Consider the following 21,631-nt stretch of genomic DNA (forward strand, 5'->3'; position numbering starts at 1 on the left):
CCTTGTATTCATTTTAGAATTAATTTTTTAATCACATCAATTAGGGAAAACAATAACTACCCCACCTGAAATTATGTCTCAGTTAATTATAAAGGCTAGGTCTCTTTTACTTTCCATTTTCAGTAAAGATTTTTCAGTTATCTTTTTCCTGTGACTTCTACGTATTTAAATTGGCTAATACAGCAATCTTAACACCTACAATATGCATTAGTTAACTTTGCAAAGCAAATTTCAGCTTATTATCCAAAGCACATGCTATTACATTCATGTTTTGAGTTTCTTTTAAAGCTGCTTAGAAGTTTGTTCCTCTTAATGCTGTTAGTTGGGGTCAAGCAGGACAAAGAGTTTTACGTACAGCCATGGGGAAAATCCCCTTAGTTATGGCGAGGAGAAAATCACCTGCATTGCTCTCTGCCAGTTCATATGTTAATGTTTCTAGTAAGTTCTTTTGTTCCCCAGGTGTCATTGGTTCATTTTGGTGCATAAATTTTATAATTCCTAATTATTGTTGCCCATTGGACTCTCATTTTCAAACTTCACCTCTAACCTACTTTATGTAAGTTACTGTTTCACTCCTGCCCTCGCCCTTTCTGGTGCACCCTACGCTGTGATCGCCCTCTATGCATGTTAGTTGTTTTCACTAGTAACACCTATTTTGCTTTTGGGTCACAGAATTGTGCCCATCTCTCCTTTCATTCACTGCCTTAGGTGTTTCACGGGTCCGAAGGTAACACTGGCTGTGCCATCCAGGCCTAGGCTGTTACAGGCGGTGCCCAAAAAGGAACGCCTGATATTCAGGGGACTTGCCAGGATTTTTTGGTTCCCTAAGCCACAGAGGACTGTTCTCAATTTTTGCATCCAAAGCAGACCTGGTAAGCAGCCAATGACAAAGCTTTAGTGGTTTGAGTGTTCAGGGAAGAGTAGCTCAAGTGATAGAGGAGATATTGTGCCCTTCAAATTCCCTGCAGAGATGGGTGGGTTACAGCTTAGCAAAGACACAAAGCCAACTAGATGCGGTTTCTGACAAGCCAGACCTTGGTTTCAAGTCTTGGGAGGCATTCATCAAGCTCAGGCTGAGCCAGAGATCTTCTCCCAGGAGCCTTTGCAGTTACTATGTTAATAGCTCCAAGTTCTGTTCCCCTATTGGTTGCCTGTGTTCCATATTTGGTAATCTTTCCAGAATCATCCAAGTCTGTATGTTGTCACTCCTCATTTGTTTCTAGTCTTTGGAGTTTTGTCCTCATTCAGCATGCAGTTTCTGGGCACTGTCCCTAATTTTTTTTTTCATTAAAGTGAATTTTCTTTTCCAGGCACTCCATCATACCCACTCCTTTCTCTTTGCCTCATTTGCCCTGAAATCAGGGAACTCAAAAGACGTGTCATAGCCACCCTCACTGCAACAACTGGCAACCAAACAGCGACCCTGATATTCAGGGCTGCCTATGTCACTCACGTCAGCTAGGGATAGCTGACGAGTAGGCTAGCATTCCCCGGGATTTTGGATTGTGGTAGGCCCAGCAGAATTGTCATCAAGAAGAGGGATGTCAGCCAGGATTGATGAGGACAACAACGATGGCTTCACCTGTGGAGGATTGCCATGTTTAGGAAAACACAGGATATTTATAGCCCATTTTGCCACTGTGGCTGAAAATCTGTGCCCAAGTCTCATCACTGATTTGGAGCATCCCAGTGACTGTTCTCCCTAAGGAGGTGAGAGAGAAAAATGGATGGTCAAATGTCCAAAATGCAGAGGAGAGTATATGGATACTTTAAATTCTATTTAATTGTTAAATTCTATCTAAATGTTCTAACAGAGCAAGACAAAAGATTCTCAAAGAAAGAACTGAGGTTAATTGTGAAGTGGATTTCTAAAAATTTTCCAGATGCCTCTGCTGATGAAATTTTTACCATCAAATTTTGAGACACAGTGGGAGTTAAATTATACAATGTCTCCACCAGAAAGGATCCCTAATTTTTGGCTCCCTATTTTCCACACCATCCTTGAAACCCTTCACCAGCAAGCACAGCGTAGATTCTCAATTCATCAGTCTTCTTCGACCCTCCCTCTCTTGGAGGGAGGTCCACCTTCCCCTCGTGGACCCTCAAAAGTGATCCAAAATGGGGCTGGCCATTGAAAAGCCCAGTACCCCAGAGATTCAAGGAGGGAAACACAAAGTGGCTCAAGAGTGTAGTTGTTCTCCCACCATCTTGTCTCCTTCACTTCCTGCCTCTACAACCTTCTCTTACTCTCCAAACCGATCCTCCAGCTCCACCCTGTCAACTATGATTCAGGCCTCCAACATCAATCAGCCAGCTCCACCCTAAGCCACTCCTCTGGAACTCCAACCTGGAAGTCTGCCATTTCAAATCAAGCCTCTTGTTGTTCCATGCCTGACAAAATGGCGGCATCCATGACCCCATCCTCTAGCCACAAAAAAGTCCTTATAAACAGATTGGAAAAACTTTGCTACTCCAATTCTAATCCAAATGCTGTTTCCCTGAGTTGCCTTTCTTCCTCAGAGAAGGATTTAAATCTCCCATATGCCAATGAACCTCCTCACCCTTCTGACTCAGGAGACTCCTGGGAAAAAATCTGGAAGCCTGCAATTAAAAAGGGGGACTGGAAAATGGTTCCAAAGTTCACTGTTGCCCTGGAAAGGCACCAAAGGGGGAAGGAATAAATTCCAGGTATGAACCAATTACCTATGGGAAAGTTAGAGAACTGTGCAAAGCAGCTAAGGACCATGGAAGGGACTCACCTTATTTCAACAACATGATGAGAGCTACAATCACTGTGCATGTACTAACCCCCATGATTTAAAATATGTAATGACCAAGTCACTGTCACCCACTGAATACACTCTGTGGGAGGGGGGAATGGAAGTGTATGTTGAACCACCTTTTAGCTGAATATGCAACAACCAAAGGCAGCATTAATTATCACCTGGCTGGAGAAGAACAATACAGTCATCCAGATGATCAAGCAACAAACATTCCCAGGCAGTGCTTCGTACTTCAGTTGAAGTACAAATTATGGCTCACAAGGCATTAGTTCAAGTCCGTGATGGTTGAACCCCTAACCTTGAATATGCTAATATAAAGCAAGAACCTGGAAAACTTAATATTAAATTTATAGATCACTTTGAACAAGGATTAGAAAAACAAATTTGGGATGAAAGAGCAAAAAATGTGTTGCTAAAATCACTAGCAGTAGCCAATGCAAACATGGAATGTAGAAAAGTGCTACGTGCCCTTCTACCAGAGCCAGAACCAGCCCTACTATAGGTGATCAAGGCGTGTAATCATATTGGGATAGCAGTACACATAGCTGCTGTGCAGACCATGGCCATTGGGCAAGGAGTTAACATGCCCTGACAGCCAAGCAATTCCCATTTAGAGGGCCCCAGCAACATCTGCAAAACCAAATACATGTTTTTGATGTGGCCAACAAGGACATTTCAGGGAAAATTGTACCCAGAGGAGGGGGTGGTATCCAGTCGCAAACAGAAATCAGAATAATTTCAAAACTAATAACCCGAGACAGTTTCCAAAAAACTACCAGCAGGTCTCAAGATGGGCTCGCACTACGACAAAATATTCAAGCTGACAATGCCAACCATTGCCAAAGGCCAAGTGGCGCAAGTGTCCATCTAACACAATATGAAACTGAACTTCAACACCGTCTCTCCAAGCTGCCAATCACCCTGCTTCCAGGAGCCAAGTTGGACATAGTAAGTGCGAAATCTCTTACGTTAACTGTGTTCTATGCACATAATCTTCACAAGACAATATGGGCCCAAGGACCAGTCTCATGAATTATTGATTTTGGGACATTATTGAGCAATTACAAAAGGATTTTTTGTAATACCATCCGTGTTGTTGGTAAATTCGACCCAAGAAATCAAAGTTTTACTAATGTGTCTGGATCCACCCTGTTTTGTACTCCAAGGACTAATAATTGTGCAAGCTGTTTTGCTTTCTGAGGATACTGATGAGACCTCCCATTCCTCTGTGTTGTTGGACAGGCAGTGTCCACCAAAATCGACCTAGAATCACTTGCAACTTACAGCTTAACAAGAAGAGAATTGACTTAAAGGGACTTACAGATACAGGCGTAGATGTGTGGGACTCAGCTTAGCCAGTATGCCAGGCCAGGCAACCATCACCAAAGAAGAATTATATCCTAACCCTAAACCTTGGGAGGCATTTGTTGTGATGATCCCAAAAGAAAGTTATGAAGAGTTATGGGATTGCCTATGTTAATGCGTCATGCATATTCTTGACTCTCATTTCCCAGTTAGTTATCATCACTCCCAGTTTCTAGAATGTTCTCCTTTCCTTGTCCATTGGCCCTCGTTTGATGCAGTGTTCCACCCAACCTATCCCATTATTCCCTGCCTTCCCTTACTCCACCTCTGCACCCCTTTCCCCTACACCCATTGAACCCTAAACTCAACTCCACCTCCTCTCTCGCCTCATAGTTATATCCTGCACCCTCCTTTGTCTTCGACCACTGGCTTCTGAAGAAAACTTGTTCCCTCAGTTATTGTGTTTGGGTTTTTGGGCCTCGTATCACATTTGCTTTCCTTATTATTAAAGGATTTTATGTTGTCAAGTTGTGGTCGTCATAGCCGCTCTTCATTTGTTTTCGCCATTCCTGCCCTGCTATTGGGAAACCCAAGATATCGTTGGGGACTACTCTCACCCTGATACAGATGTGACTGTCCTCGCCTAATGTAAGTGGCCTCCTGACTGGACTTTCGCATCTTTCTCGGGAGCATTGCTGGGAATTGGAGGTGACAGCAACAGTCTCCAAATCGCAGAACTAATTACATTCAAAGGATCAGACAGTTTAATCTTTAACACCAAATCTTTTGTGGTAAGGATGAGAACACCTACAGTTTTATGGGGGAGAGACCTTTAATATGGCAGGGAGACTGATTTGTATTTGGGGCCATTGAGCAGTGCAGCACTCAAGTTAACATGGAAGACTGATGACCCCGTGTGGGTTGACCGATGGCTCCTTCTAGTAGAAAAAATTGGCTGTGCTAAATTCCTTAGTAACAGAACAGGTCAAGAAGGGACATGTAACACCTACTACCTGTCCCTGGAATACCCCCATTTTTATTGTTAGAAAGTCCAACAACAAATGTCAGCTCCTACGTGACCTCAGGAAAATCAACAAGGTCATGGAAGACATGGGCACTCTCCAACTAGGTCTTCCCTCTCCAACCATGATCTCCAAAGATTGGCACTTAATTATTATTGATTTAAAGGGCTGGTTTTTGGATATCTCCCTACATCCAGATGATGCTCCTTGCTTCACTTATTTGGTAACAACCATTAATAAACAAGATCCTCTCCAGAGATATCATTGGACCATACTTTCCCAAGGAATGAAAAACAGTCCCACCTTATGCCAATGGTTTGTAGGTAAAGTTTTAATTCCTGTCCATGAAGTTTATCTGCAGGTCATCATGTACCATTATATGGACAACATTCTTCTTACTGCCAAAGACATCCCGATACTAAACACAGCATTATTAGATACCATCATAGCCATTCAAAGAGCAGATCTGACCGTCTCTGCGGAAAAGGTACAGAGGACTACACTGTGGAAGTATCTAGGGTACCAAATTACATCACACACTGTACGGCCACAACATCTACAGCTCAGTGAAAGTCCTCAAACTTTACATGACATGCAAAAGCTCCTTGGAACCATCACATGGGTGGGAAATCCTATTGGGGATTTCAAATGAAGACCTAGACCCTCTGTTTACACTATTAAGAGGAGATTCAGATTTGGACCAAATTCCCATTCACTGCCCTAATCATAAATTGTTATACCCTAAGTTTAATTTAATTCCTAAACCCTTAAAAAGCAATAAACCCCTTAAAGCTCTTACCCTGCATGCTGATTGGTCTGGAAAAATATATCAATCAGTAATAACTTGGCAAGACACTAAGACCAGTAATTGGCAATCAGATATCTAAATTGTTGAAGGTTCTCCCCAAATTGTAGAATTGGCTGCTGTTGTTAGAACAATCTCTAAATTTACCTCCCCTTTAATTACATAATTTTACCTAATATTTTTGAGCAGGTGAAGTTTAGTCATGTATTTTTCCATGAAAATAGCCATGCATTATAAAGAACATTTAACATCATCCTAGACCAAGCAAAAGCAATTGTAAGTACATGCCCTAGTTGTCAAAAATTCTCTCCCTCACCCATTGGAATGGGAATCAATCCCAGGGGACTCCATAGCCTGCAAATACGTCAAAGCGGTATAACGCATTATTCGTCTTTTGGGCGCTTTAAATATAGCCATGTATCTGTTAACACTTTCTCTGATGCCATCTTTGCCTCAGCCCACACTGGAGAAGTGGCTGCTGATGCAGTCAAACATTTCCTTCAGGCCTTTGCAACCTTAAGTATCCCTGAAGAAATAGAAACCAATAATGGGCCAGCCTATGCCTCTTGTAAAATAGTAAACTTTATTAATCAATGGGGAATTACCCATAATACTGGTATTACTCACTCCCCCACAGGCCAGTCTATCATAGAAAGAGCCCATGGTTCTCTCACATGACATTTGGATAAACAGGAAAGAGGGAATAAAGACCCTGTCCACAACAGAAAGATTAAGCAAGGCAGTATATGTTTTTAATTTCCTTCATAACTCATTTATGGAACCCAACCCACCCATTATTTGGTACTTTTCCAACACCTCACAGCCCAATTAAAATAAAGACGGCCAGCATTAATCAAAGACCCCAAAACAAACCAAATTCTCGGGCCATTTCCATTAATCACCTCATGGATAGTCATGAATTAAGTCAAGAGTATTTCCTTCTTGGAAGAGCTGCCCAGATAAAAGGGCACCCATGTTAACTCTTATCTGTGGGAACTGACACCTTTGTGTGTGTCCCAAGGCAGTTCCTCATGGTGTCTGAGTGTCACGATCTGCTCAACGCAAGTGGGAGTCGTGATGGTTCGTTTGAACTCAGGGACTAAAGTTTTTATTCAACAGCAAACAGCAGTGCACCTTTATTGAGTGCCAATAACTCAGTTTTGTGATAGAGGGGAGAGATATAAAGGAAACAAAGTAAAGAGAAAGAGAGAAAGAGGGGGATGGGCAATAGCTAGCAACAGAGACCTTGTGGTCCAGCCAATGGATGGGTCTTCCTTCTGCGGGGACGTCCCGGAGGTTTCTTCCAGAAAGTCACTTTCAGAGTCTTTTTCTAAACCAAGTGGATTCAGGCCAAAAGGTGGGGAGATATATGGACTATTGTGCGGAGGTCCGAGAAGCAGGCGCAGAAACACGGCGCTCCCAGCTAGTGCCTGTTCGAGAGCAGCGTGCCATGACAGTACAGCACAGCGCAAACACTCCCTTGGAAAGCATCCACCTCAACAAGAGAGAAATGCTGTCTGAAGCAAGTGAGGTCCCGGGGTCTTAGTCGCTGAACTTGGACGGCCATGAAGCAAATCAGGGAAACTTCAGATCATCTCTTACACTGAGGACAAGCAAGAGAGAGCTCAGGGCCTCTGGAAGATTGCTTGAGGCATCTGGGGCGCACATAGTATTTATTTTTTCCCCTAGCAGTGAACCAGACACAGGAGGATTCCAGAGGTGAATACCTGGCATCCTGGTGTTCCCAGCAGAAGTGTGGGGGTTTTACTCTGGGGGTTTTACTCTGGGGTACCTACAGCACACCAGGCCTGATGGTGGCACATGGGCTACACCAGTCTCAAAGGGAAAAAGGATCTTTGCTTAGGAGCTAGCGAGCCTCCTTCAGAGAGCTTTAATCAGGATTAGGAGAGGAAAGCCAATAAACAAGGGTCACCTGGGAGAAGCCTGAGCACTTCACACCCATGTGAGACTGATGGTAGGTGAGGGAAGCAGTGCTGCCAAGCAACGTTGTGAAACTAGCAGAAGTATTGGGAGAAGCAAGCTTCTTGCCACAATGCTGACCAACACAAACAGTACCAAAGAAAGGCACTTGCAGTTGGGCTGTTTAATGCAGCCTTCATACAGCACTTTTGATAGGGATTTCTCGGGAGCATAATCACAGTGCCTCTGCATTCCTATTTACAGTGCTGCCTCGCAGAATGCATCAAAATTTCTCTACTTGTACTCCTTCCAGGCATGTGCAAAATAAGGAAATTCAGTAAAGGGAAGGTGCATGAATTCACAAGCAACATGGGCGTAGACTGGGGATTTCACAGACACCACTTTGTTATGACATCACAGAGCCCCATTTGATGTGAGGTTCCAGAGCCCCCTGTGCTCTTCAGTGCCCACTCTGAGCAGCATTGCAGCAGCATTGCAGCAGCAGCAGCAGCATTGCATTGCAGCAGCAGCAGTGGTGGAAGTGGAGGCCAGCAGAATGTTGCGAGCAGGGTGGGTCATGGTCCTGACCCACTACCTCCTGCTCCTCTTTCTTCTGGCCCTGCAAGCCCAGAATGTCCAGAGTGCTCCAGTACCTGGGCAGAGAGCAGGTAGGCAGGCAGGGGCCAGCACACAGGCCTGGCTGGTGGCAATGAGGCCAGGGCCAGCTGAGCCTGGAAGCCACCACGGTGTGGGCAGTGGGGCAGACACACCAGGGGAAGTGTGGGGGACTGCAGCTGCTTCAGGGTGCAGCATGGAGAGAGTTTCCTAAGGAGCAGGGAGCTTGGGAGGGGTAGCTCAAACCCAGAAGCTCAGCACTAGGTTATCCATCCCTCACCACTGGCTGGCCATCATTCAGCTCTGGTTATGCGCCACTCACGGCTGGTTATCCATCACTCAGCTCTGGTTATCCAGCCTCCAGGCCAGCTTCCAGGGCTGACCCGCCCACCGGTCGTGTGGGCATGGCATGGCTTTTCACTTCATGTGAGAGCTGCCAGCTCAGTGTCCCAAGGGCAGCCAGGCCCCCTGGCAGCTGTGAGAATACAGACCTGCCTGCGTGTGCCCTCTCAGTATCTTCCATAACCAGGTCTTGAGGTGTGATGGTGAGGGCAGTGCATGTGATGGTAACTTCTTGTGGGTGTTTGCTTGTAGCTGAGGCCAGAGAGGATTCTTCTCCAGCTCCTCAAGCAGATTCCATGCTGATTCCAAGCTGGTATTTGAAGCGTGAGTAGTCAGTCTGCATTTAATATCATTGAATAAGCACTCATTTTCTTGTGTTTTTCTTGGGAATTGTGCTTTCATATGTAAATATTCTTTTATGTATCTAAAACAGGGAAGGATTTACAGAGGATACCTGTGGTTCCAAAGGGGCTTCTAACAGCATTGGTGAAAGCTGCATCTGGTTAGTATGTCCCACTCTGTTAACCCTGGGACCTGGGAAGCTGAGCTTTTTGCTTCCTGTAGAGATGGGCTGTATCCTGGACAGGCAGGAGCGCTCAGTCAGTCTTGCTGCAGGGATGCTCCATTTCACATCTCCTGGGGTGAGCCATAGAGATGGTCCAGCACAGTGTCTGCTCCCAGATGTGCTTCCAGATGATTGCCAGGGGCATCACTTGCTGCTGCTGCAGTTGTACCACTACTGGCTAGAGCTCCTGTGTGCTGACAATGGCATCCAGATGTTGGGAAGAGGCCTGTGCTGAATTTGCGTTTGCCTCACACGCAGCACAGCAATGAGGCAGCAATCCCTCAACATGAATGCCATTTCCAGAGCTGTGAGTCAGGGATGCGTTGAAGTTGCACCTCAAGCATGAGGTTTAAGTTGAAGGAATTACTTGTGTGGGTTATTTAGTTAACTGAGTGTTGGGTGGTTTGGGTCTGCATTTCTTGTTGCAATACAGAAAATCCGGCTTTGGTTTCCTCTTGTCTTTGGGGACAGCAGGCTCCTCCCTGCCACTTGTCAGAATGTCCAGGCCATGGTACTGTACTCCTGGCAAGGGACAGTATCTTCTATTTGGAATTTCCTATGTTCTTTTTGAAGAGAGAGATCATGAGATTGTGCAGAAAGAGATCTTGCCTATGGAAGAAAAAAGCAGTATGCCAGGCTTAGATGAAGAAACAGAAGCAGTAACGGATACCAGCACACTTGGTCAGCATGAGAGCTATTCAGAAAGTGAGTGCTTGGGAGATGCTGTCATGGGAAAAGAACAGCATTTCTGCTGCATCCCTGCAGTGCTCTTCCATGGATGAATTGCAGGTGCCCAGCACACAGTCCTGGCCTGCAGCCCAGAGGAAAAGACAGGGGGCAGGGCTGCTCTCTGGCACACACTGGGCTCTTCTCCATGAGAACTTCAGGGGATCCCTCTTGGTCCCTGGGGCTAAGACACCACAGCCAGAGGAATGGATCTCTGAAGACAGTAATTCAGGGTCATCTGAAGCACACTGTGATATTATTCCTTGTGCACATCATAAATAATAGTCTCTTGCATTGTCTTTCCTCCTGCCAGGGTCAGCTCCTGGGCAAAAAGCCGAGACTGCTGGACAATGGCAACTCAGCAAGAGGTACATCCTAACATCTATAGCAGTCTCAGCTGTGCTGCTGCTTTCAGCATTGATTGGGTACACAGTGATGTATCAACTGCTGAAGAGAGACGTGTAAGTTGGCCTTTCTCTTAAGTTATTAATTGTTGTTATGGTCAATGAGGTGTTTGCACCATGCTGGAGTGCCAAGCCAGCTCCTGGAATTGCTCTGCAGAAACCACTGCAGTGCAATCTTTTAACTGTGCTTTTATCTCATATCTGAAGAGTCTTTTATTTCTACAGGAAGAATCAGGGAGACGAAGGAGTATCAACAGAATGCAACACTTTCTCTTTTGGGGACATTGATTAGAGTAAAATGAAAGGCGAAGCAGACTGAGGAGAATGCTGAGGAGGGATCAAGAGAGTCCAAGCCAACAAGTTCAACAGCAGTTTCCACCTGTCACCAGAGATCTCTGCGGCAGAGCTCACCCAGCTGTACAAGATCATCTCACCTCTGCCTGCCAGTTGTCTGATGGTGCCTTTTCACAGGCTCTACGTGACCTATGTTGTTTTTATATATATTTGTATAATTATTATATTTCCTGTATGTCAGTCCATGTAGTCTGTGTCACTGTGTGTTTCAGACACAAAAACCCACATATCGGAACTTGTGTGTCTTGTCCTGGATTCATGGAGGGGGTATATGCTGGGTGCCTTGTAAAAGAGGGAATGGACATACATAGGTGCTCTTTTGTTTCTCTCCAGGCTCTGGAGGGGATTGCCTGGCACAAGTCTCCAAGTAGTGACCTGAGAAACTGCACTCTGCACTCTGTAAGAACTTGCACTTTGTAATTAGAAAATCAAAATCCTCTGGTACCTGTTAGATTGCCTTGATAATTTTAAATCTTCATTTCATCAATGGAGAAAAGACAGAAAATATAGGAGACCACGAGGGCTGACTTTCTGCTTCTGGGAAGGCTTTGATGCCTGATTCAAAAATCCTTTCATTGTTTCAAGAGTTTCACAGTATTGGAGGTTTCTTCCTGGAGACAGTGTCATTGCAGATTTCTAATTGCTGACAGAGGAAGGGGGATGAATGAATTCAGTCATTTCTGAACACTGATTTTTTTGTAAGTACATGCAGAATGTAAAAGCTGATGATAAGATGATTTGATTCAGAAGAGCTTTCTGTCATTCCTTTTGGTATCAGCACTCACAGAGGCAATGGTCATTTGCTTTACAATAGTATTCTGTAATTTACATCTACTTTTCTTTTTAAAATTTCATTTATTCTCATTTCAGAAAATTGGCTTTTTTTCTAGTTTTATTTCAGATTTTCTGATGGCCTTCAGAGAGGGAAAGGGAAGCTTGAATTTTCTGAACTCTGACAGCACAGGGGGATGGATGACCACTGTCTTGGTCTTTCTGGCCAGATGATTGCTGCTCTAAGCCAGATGCCTTTGCCCTTCTTGGCCTCCTGAGCACACACTGGCTCATGCTCAGTTGCTCTGGATGAGCACCCCCACGTCCTTTTCTGCTGGGCATCTTTCCAATCATTCTGCCTCCATGCTGTGCTGCTGCCTGGGATTGTTGTTACTGAAGGAGTTGGAACTTCACCTTTTTGAATTTCTTGCCACTGACTGTGCAGCCTGTCCAGAGCCCTCTGCAGAGCCTTTCTGCCCTTCAGCAGATCAGTGCTCACACCCAGCTTGGTGTCATCCATGTGCTGAGGGTACACTCAATCCCCTTTTCCACATCATCAATAAAGATATTAAACAAAACTGGATGCCAGGTACACTGACTTGACATTCGTGTAGTGAATTTCATTACAGACCCAAAGACATAAACCAAGGAGGGTCCTCTTGAGAGAGCAGAAAGCCACCACGCCTCTTGCCTGATATCTCTGTGCATTTTCTTTCCCAGTAGTAATATCATAGGGCACCTCCATCCCTAAAAGGTCAGAACAAAACAGCAGAAGAATAAAATGCAAACCAATCAAACATCCCACTGTAGGTAGGGAATTCCTTTAATTCTTCCTTCCTCACGAGAAGGGTTGACTAATTATTTTCTCCTCCTGTCATCTGGTGGTGAGACCCCACAAAGTAGAGTAGCCAAAGCTGTATACCTTGAACCACCTAACAGTTCCAGAAAAATACCAGAACCCAACAATTCCAAATCATTTTCTATCCTTGCAATCTGGTCATGCTGGATCACCCAGACCTAAGGTGATGGTAAAAAATATTATGAATAAGTGGGAAGGTCTATGGTGCGGCCACTCAGGGTCCGGCCTGGATGGACATACCCCTAGACTGCCTGGGAGATTGGTGAGAGGTCTCCGAGTTTGGTGATCAAAAATCAGGGATGGGCACAGATTGGTGACCCAAAAATAAAGAGACTTTATTAATATGAAAATAACAAACAGGACAAAGGCAATCACAGTGCAAAGGGGTGCAACAAAAAGGCCAAGGACAAGGGTAAACACAACTTATAAAAGGTAGGATAGAGGTGAAGTTTGAAGGTGAGGGTCCAATAGGAAAGAGAGATTAGGAGTATGCAAAATGTTGCAGCACTTTTAAATCAATAATCTTACAGAGAACAGAGAACTTTCTGGAGGTAATTAACTTGTACACACAGGGGATGTTGGGAGTGAACTATTCTCCTCACTGTAACTGAAGTGGGTTTTCCCACGCCCTCTGCTTCAGTCTTGACAACTTTTTTTCACCCCAGCACCATGGGACCTTGTTACATGGGAACGTGGGTACGAACGTATTTCTACGGACAGCAGAACACAGTGGAAACCTACCAGGTATGTTCATCCTGCCCTACAGTCATGCTCAGAACCAGAGACAATATCCTCATGATGAACTTCCAGCAGATGTTAAGGAGCAGTGACCTAAAAAACTTGCACACTTGCATGAATTTCTTGAGATGATAAACCTATTGAAGGATTTTGTCTGTTTCGGGCACCAAGATTTTATGTATATTTAATAGTGAGGACTTCACTTGAAGACTTTGAGACAGATTGTTTTTCTTGTTGGTTGTTTTTCCCACAGTTCTGAAACTTTAAAAGTTTCTCGTTTTTAGAGGTAAGCTGTAAATTTGTAAGCTTTAAGATTTAAGCCTGCAGCATGCCAATATGATAACTAGTATTGTTAGCGGTTGTGCCTGACAGCTCCCAAAAATGAATGTTACAACTTCAAGGGTAAATGGAATATATCACCTACTGAAAAGGGGCTGGGCCTGCCGAATTGAGTTGAAGGACTCATTCCATCTTTTCAAAGCCTAGGCCAAGGTTTTTACACTTGTTTGCAAGGGCGCTGCAGAGTATGACAGACGCTGCTTTTGTATTTTAAAAATAAAACAAAAAGAGGGAACTGTGGTGATCTGGAGGCCTCACAGTTATAAATAATTCCAATTTCATAACTGAGATGTGACTGATTATATAATTACCTTAGTTATATAACTTGTCCAGTAAAGCCTGCTGAAGAGCAGGCCCAGGCCATAGGGGATTCAGGCTGCTATTGGCTGTCTGGCCAGGTGGCAACTAGCTTGATCAATGAGGATTGGCCACATCTGCCTTCTGATTTATATAAGGAGATGAGGTCTCAATAAAGTTGGCTGTTGCTGCATGACTTTTGTGGTTGTATTGTCACATTCCTGCCTCCGACATATCATTGACATGGCATTGACCAGGATGGTTACAGCAAGCAGGAGTCCTTTAGGAATCATGTCTGATCGTGATCTTGAATCTGTCTTCTCTTTTGCAGGAAGCTGGGGCTTCCTACGGTGTCGTGATCTCCTGCAGCGGCTGCTAGGTGAGGCTTGATGTCCTTGGCAGGAATCCACTTGGGCCCTGTACCTCTGGAAACACAAGCTAATCCTGTTCCCCGATGGTAAGAGGGAAAGGCCCTGAAACTTATCCTTTATTAATATTGATGGTCTTTCTTTCAGCTTTGCTTGGGTAGTATTTGAGAAGGGTCTAAAAACTGGTGGGAAAATCTCCATAAATGAATTATTAAAAAAAAGAACCCAACATAAATTGCTTAGCACAGTCTTTCCACTATAAATAGAACCTCTACTCCCCCTTGTTGTTTTTCTAAGACACCTTTTAATGATCTGTGTGCCCTTTCAAGAACAGACTGGCCTTCAGAGGAGTGGAGTATGCCTGTTGTGTGTTTAATGCCCCATAAGTTGATAAATTCTTGCACTTCTTGAGATATATATCCTGGCCCATTGCCAGTTTTGATTTCTTGAGGAATGCCTAAAAATGAAAAGGGTTGGAGTAAGTCTTTTATTGTATCTCTGGCCTTTTCCCCATTATGGGCTGATGCAAAGGCTCCTGAAAACGTGACATATGATACATGTAAATGTTTATATTGCCCAAATCATTGGTAGTGATTTACGTCAGATTGCCAGATTTGTAAACTGTTTAGACCCCAGGGATTAACCCCACCTCCAGCTCATGGTATTAATTGTTTCTGGCAATCAGGACAGGAGTGGACAATCATCTTTGGCTGATCTTTAGTAAGATTAAACTGTCCTCATAAGTGCAGGGGCATTTTGATGAAAGAAGGAATGGATTATAGAGACTTGTTCGGAAAAGTTTGGCAATGTTGTTTGTATTGTCATTGCTAGATGGTCTGCATGTGTGTTGCCTTCCACCATAAATCCTGGGGGAGAGGTATGAGATTGAATATATGCAATAAAATAAGGTTGCTTTCTAAAAGAAAGAAGAAAAATTAATTTTTAAAGTAAATTATATTGCTTATCATTAGAGATAATTTTAAGCAGGGATCCCTCTGCTCTTTCCACCACACCTGCAACATGAAAGGAATCAGTAATTAAATTAAAAGGAAATGTAAATTTGGAAAAGACATGAACAATGGCTGCTAGTTCCACAACCTGTGGCAAGCCTTCTACTTTTTCAATGTCTGACTCCCATTCTTTTGTGTCCAGATCCTGCCAGGTGAGTACTGATTTCTGAGACTTCCCTGAGTCATCTGTGAAAAAGGTAATCGCATTAAGAGGCATATGGCTTCTAAAAGGTTTAAAATTAACTTGAAAAAGGAATGCAATAACTTATGTCTGGGACAGTGAACTGGAATTTCTTCCATAAAATTTACTAGAGCAAATTGAAAGTATTCAGATGGTTTAATTAATTCACTGTTTAAATACTTTCGAAACAGTTTGTCTTAAGTTTATTCTTTACTTTACAGAGTCCCCACCAGGTTTCTGATGGCGGCCAAACCATCATCCATTCATCATAATATTCTGGGTGCTCCTTGCCGTTCCACCAGTAGCAATGTGGATTGTCCCTCAGTCAAGACAAAACATCTGAGTCACCTTGGCAAAAATATTGCAAGATAGTCTATGCATGTCTATAGACAGCGTAAATGATCCTTTATCAACGTGCCTGGTGGGAATTCCCTTGACAGCAAACAATTACCCATATGCAGGTAAGAGACCCAACCCAGTGGACACCTGGAATGAGTGGACCAAGATTCTCCTGCATGCATCAAAGGAACCCAAAGAACTGGACTTACTGGGGTCCTCCCAGGCTATGTACTGTGTCCAATTTCACCATAGGAAATGAAATCAACACAGTGAAATTGGTAGAGCTAAGGCAGGAACCATCAATAGGAAAAATATAACACCCAATAATAAGATGTATACTCCTACCAATTGGTGCAATTACACCAGCCCCATTCTTTCTTGGTCCTCATTTCATCCCCAGGTGTTGCCCCAGTGGGTGTTTCTTGTCTGTGGAGATCCAATTAACAATTGGAGTAAAGGAAAGAGGGTCGCGGTCTCTGTCTTTTTACCCTGGGTGGCTGCAGCTAAGGCCTTTGGTGAGCTTACTCACCTGGGGTACTGGCTTGTAAGCAGGCCAACCCAACTTGTGCTGCCCTCAGTGATCTATTAGTTGACGAAAAAGCTACCAGGCACGCGATGCTACAAAACAGGGCAGCCATCGATTATTTACTACTTGCCTATGGACATGGATGCCAAGACTTTTAGGCACTTTGTTGCTTCAACTTGTCATGGCACAGTGAGTCAATACACATGAACATTCAGAAGATGAAGGAACAAATAAAGGAATTGAGAGAAGAACCCAGATGGAATTACTGAACTTTTCAAAGAATGGAGGCTGACAGGATGGGCTGTATGTTCTGTAAAAAGGATGTTGCGGATTTTAGTTGTCGTAGTCATAGTCTTACTTATGTTTTCCTGTATAGTTAAATGAATCTACTGGAGGATAGACAATTAGTGATGTCCTCAAAATGGCCACCAGTGTTAAAACGGCGGTCCTCTTTAAGACGACAGTCAGGGTTTATGTTGGCGGACTGCTTGTTGTTAGCAGGGTAAGAGGGATGAGGAGAACACGAAAGTTTGGGTACGATGGAGCAGGAGAGATCCAAGACGGCTTCTGCAGTGCCATCCTGGGCCTCAAGTGAAGAAGCTGGAGGTGGACACAGGGTGGTGGAGTCATCAGCTGAACCATTATTCCATCTAAGCCCACTACGGGATTATGCTTTACTAAGAATCATGGCCCCGTATCTATGTCTGGGATAGACTGAGGGGTGAAGAGCATAGGATAAAGGGGTAGCAATCCCAGGTTTTTCTGAATCATTTAATTTTTCCTTTTCTTCTGAATTTAGTGTCTCCAAGATTAGACAAAACATTGGTAGTAATTTTTGGATGGAGCTGTTTCTTTTATAGGCCAAATTACGCAATTTAACACTTACCAAGTCCCAAAATGCCACTGTTGTAAAATTGGATGCAGTAATGTTAAAAGAATTTTTGAACAATTTTTGAAAAACATTTTATGTTTTTTGGTTCTTGTTTTTGGAATTCCTTTCCCTGGGTCATCAACTTTAAGGGTCCATATATGTCTCTCTGCTCTAATGATATCTGCGAGTCCATCCTTTCGTAAACTACAAAATCGAACAACCAAACTATACTGCAAGCTATAGGATGGGGCAGATGAAAGGTTTCCCTTCTCCTACCTGCTCTGCAGGTCTTCCTGCCATACTTTGCCATCCCACTTTACTTTGTCTTCCTGCTGTCACCACAGAGACCTTCACTGGGGCCCAACACCTCCCCAGTTGCTTGGGCTGCTCTGCTTCAAATACCCAAGCCGTGGGCTTTGGCTGTTCACTAGGCCTGGCTTGGATCCTCACCCGATCCCAAAATTGAGAAAGGAAATTGGCCTAGTCAGCTTAAGGGACTTTCGCTGACTCCAGCAGGTTGCCTGAATACCAGGTGTCCCTGTTCAGGCACCACCTGTAGCACTTCAGGTCTGGATGGTATGGCCATGTGCTACCTTGGAGCAACCGGCAAAAGTCTGAGGGCAGCAAATAAGAAGAAGGTGGGTGTCACGAACCCCAAAACAGAACTCCGAAGTCAGTCAAAAGAGTGCGCTTTATTCAATCACAAAGCTTGTCTTTTTATACTCTTATTCGATCAGTAGCATTCTTGTTACAATGGATTCTATTGGTTACATGAAAAAAGTTTATATGCATTCTAACATACAATTGGTTAACCTATGATAAGCTATTTTTACTTTAACAATTAAGCAAAATATTCTTTGAAGTTTCATGCTCTGGCAATCCACCAAGGCCCTGTTTCCTCCAGATGTCTTCTTCTTTAACCCTGAGCGAAATTTATGGTCTTATTCTTTCCTGCTTTATCAGTCCAAGGATGCTCTGACCTTGCTGGTTTAAATCAAGGCACTTTACGGTAAATCGGAGCAAGATACAGAGCAGCTGCAAGGCCTCCAGCAGCTGCAAGGCCTCCAACAGGTGGGCACAATTTAGTGACCAGAAAACAAAACAGGCTCTAACATTCAAAACAATAAACATACAGAAGCCAAACAGTATGCGGTGAGCTAAAAAGGTGAGGGCCAGGGGGATACAGTGCATTTATAAGGTAGGCTGAAGGCACAGTCTGAGGGTGAGGGTCCAATGGGGACAACAATCAGGAATATTAAGATTAATGCAGCAAACATGAACCAATAATAACAGGGGAAACAGAGAACTTGCTAGAAGCATTAACGAACTCCCAGGGGGCAATGTGGGTGAGTTTCTACTCACAATAACTAAGGGGATTTTCCCCACGGCTTTAGGCAAAAGCTTTCCTCTTGCTCAACCCCAACACAGTACCTTCCTCAAGTTATTCCCATGCCTCTGGCTGAGAACAGTACACACTGCAAAAATTGAAAAAAAAAAAAAAAACCCAAAAAAAAACAGGTACAGAGAATTTGATAAAGAGAAACCAAGATTCACCTACATAAGGAAATTATAGATGAGCGGGGCTTTTAAAATTTGTAAAAAGAAGAGAGACAGCCACACAAAAAAAGACAAGGAGAAATTATTAGTCTGTTTCAATAAATGCAAGATATCATGACTGCTTTCATATCTGAAAAACAAATATGTTACAGGCCCAGAAAATATATTTCGTGTCCAGTCACTGTAGATGTGATGATCAGTCAGAGAAGGGTAAGGAGACTGGAAAGTCTGGAAAACCAGGGAAGGTGCAACTTTGAGAGGTACAGGTAATGGAAGAAAGTGAGAAAAAAGCAGCTGTTGGAACTGGCAAACAACCAGGATATGAAGCATATGAGATATGCCTCTCTTCATTCTGGTCAAACCCCTTGCAAGCGAGGTTGGAATTAAGGAAGAGGAGAATGACAGATACTGGAAGAGGTGTCCACATGCAGATAAATAAAAATGCATTTGGTTTTTTAATCAAAGTAAATAGAGTAAATAATCAAAGTAAATGGTCACTGTCACTGGTTTTGATTGGCGTCTATTTTTTTTTTTTTTTTTTGACTGGAAGTTAAACTGCTAATTCATTTTTATTTAATTTTGAAATCAAATTCTTCTAGCTTGCCCTGGTTACAGATATTCTTCATGCTGTAGATTGAGTTATGCCAATAGCCAAATAACAGGATTGAAGCAATTTGCTAAAGAGAGAAAATCACTGCACCAACCCCAAAGTAAGCAAAGAGTGTTTCTTTTTCTATCCAGAGGGGAAGTGATGATTAGATGTATTAGATGAATTGTTGTCCTCTGTTTCTGACATTGAAAACAGGTATACAGTCAGTTGTCCATACAATCAAATAAACCTAGAGCTTCAGCATCAGCCTGACTAGAACACTTCAACTGAATAATAAACAAATTCAATATTATATGAATTACTATATCTACATATATATATACATACAAATGTATGTATGTATTTTTATATGTATCTATATGTCTTCTTCATAATTTCTAAAGGAAAGGTAGGACTCATTTTGCAAAGGTTCACATGCTAAATTTCTAAATTTCAGGCATGTGAGTGTTATTGGGTTGGATGATCCTTCTCACATGTGGTACTTGAAGGGTCTGAATTTGGAGTCAGATTCTACAGTACATTAGGCCTATTAAAGGACTAGTAACACAAATTTTATTACATTTTTTGCAGAAATGCACTCTGATTTCCTAAACTTTAAAATAAACAATCTGTACAGGAACCTCTTACTATTCTCCAGACTGTGGGGTAGTTTGCCAAGAGAACAGCACTATGACCTCTGTGTATGACTGACAGCAACAAGCAGAGCAGGATATTACCAGTATCCAGACAAAGGCAGAGTATAAGCTGGGAGTATAAACTGAGCACTTTTTTACACAATTTTCAGTCTGTCTCAAACAGCTAAAACAAACAAAATAATCAAATATTATAAACCAAATTCTTACAAGCGGTGGTGTTGCAACACGCTAAAATAGCACAAAATCTTCAAAATGCTCCCTGGTGATCTCTCTCATTAACTATATAGGAACTTTGGGTCTCTAGATACTCTCAACAACATCCTACTTAAGTATCCTTGAATAGTTGTGCAATGAAAACTTGTCTTTAGAAACCTTGGGAACAAAGACAGGGGGAACTTTTTAGCAACTCCTTGAGCTACGTAAGTGAGTTGGAGGATCCCATCCTCTCTTGATTTGCACGAACGTATTTTAGTGGATTCAGGCTACATCTGTTCTCTACTTAGGAACTGATTCTGGCTCTTTATCAATATGACTGGGAATAAATTTCAGGATTTGGCCAGGTCCAGTGCTCTGGAACCTCAGAGGAGATGAGGCTGCATTGTTATGCACTCCTTGTTATGACTTGCTGCCAGCTGGGATGGACAGTTGAGCTGTAACCCTGTGCTGCCAAGGTACACACACTATAGTGAATCTCTTTGGGATGTGGTGCACCTGAAGTGCTCTGAAAGCATGGCCCACAGCTTGCTGAGGCCAGGATGTGTTTTTCACAGAGGCCTTGCTGTCACACTATGTCAAACAATGATCCGGAAGAAATAAAAAGACTTAATTCAAAGATTTAGCTAATTGCATCTCTATTTTGGAAATACAATATTTGTTTATCTTACAGGACATTTTAATTTAAGGCTTACCTTCTGTGAATTTACTCTGGGACTCTTTTACAGTACTTCATCCCAGAGTATAAATCCAGTGCGCTAGTGGTCTTTTCCCAGAAAAGGCATATGTCCTTCCGGCATAGTTTGACCCATTTCAAATTAACAAAGTACTCCTATTTTTGAATAAGGTTGGACTTTCTTACAGTTTTTCAAGAACAGCTAATTTTTTTCTGAACTCAGTATCTAATTGGAGACAACTTTCAAATGTAGGCAGTCTGGTTAGGTATTTCAGAGGTGTCAGGAAAATGATACCCGTTCTAATTGTTGTGCCAGCTTCTACCTGTACTCAGTATGAAGCTTGACAACCTCTGGGTATATTGCAAATCCCACACGGAAGCAACCTGAGCCTTCTGGCTGTTGAAGGGAATACTGTATCAACAGTGACAATCCAATATCCTTTTCTTCATTCTACTTTAATGTGCACAAAACAAAACCAAATTATCAACATAGAAATACACAGAAATATCCAAGAAGCATTTTCACTAAGAATGCAAGACCAGACTTCATGGATTTCACTGCATATTGCACCAAAATAATTGGAATTCTGTGGATGTGTTTCAAGCATTCCAAGACCTTAATTTCTTCTGGTGTATGCAACGTTCTCAAATATGAGGTAAATTTATATGCCCAGAAAGTGATTACAATTAGGATAGGATTCCTGGCATATAGCTGCACCTCTGAGTGCAGGATCTTACATAGTCCAGCTGAAGCACAGCTCTGCATTCTTTCTCACCCCTGACTTCACAGTCATCTACTC

At 43.0% G+C, this 21,631-nt stretch overlaps 1 protein-coding gene across 1 annotated transcript; it reads left to right on the forward strand.

Annotated features, from left to right (window-relative positions):
- The first annotated feature begins 7,179 nt into the window (after positions 1-7,179).
- On the forward strand, positions 7,180-11,028 carry LOC130265491 (uncharacterized). Its single transcript, XM_056514592.1, has 7 exons — positions 7,180-7,441; positions 8,300-8,503; positions 9,045-9,116; positions 9,226-9,294; positions 9,931-10,062; positions 10,397-10,544; positions 10,713-11,028. Exons 1-7 carry the CDS (start codon positions 7,180-7,182, stop codon positions 10,777-10,779), a joined length of 954 nt encoding a protein of 317 aa, XP_056370567.1. The 3' UTR covers positions 10,780-11,028.
- Positions 11,029-21,631: the final 10,603 nt, after the last annotated feature.

This window comes from Oenanthe melanoleuca, chromosome Z, assembly GCF_029582105.1.
Source record: "Oenanthe melanoleuca isolate GR-GAL-2019-014 chromosome Z, OMel1.0, whole genome shotgun sequence".
Classification (NCBI taxonomy): Eukaryota; Metazoa; Chordata; class Aves; order Passeriformes; family Muscicapidae; genus Oenanthe; species Oenanthe melanoleuca.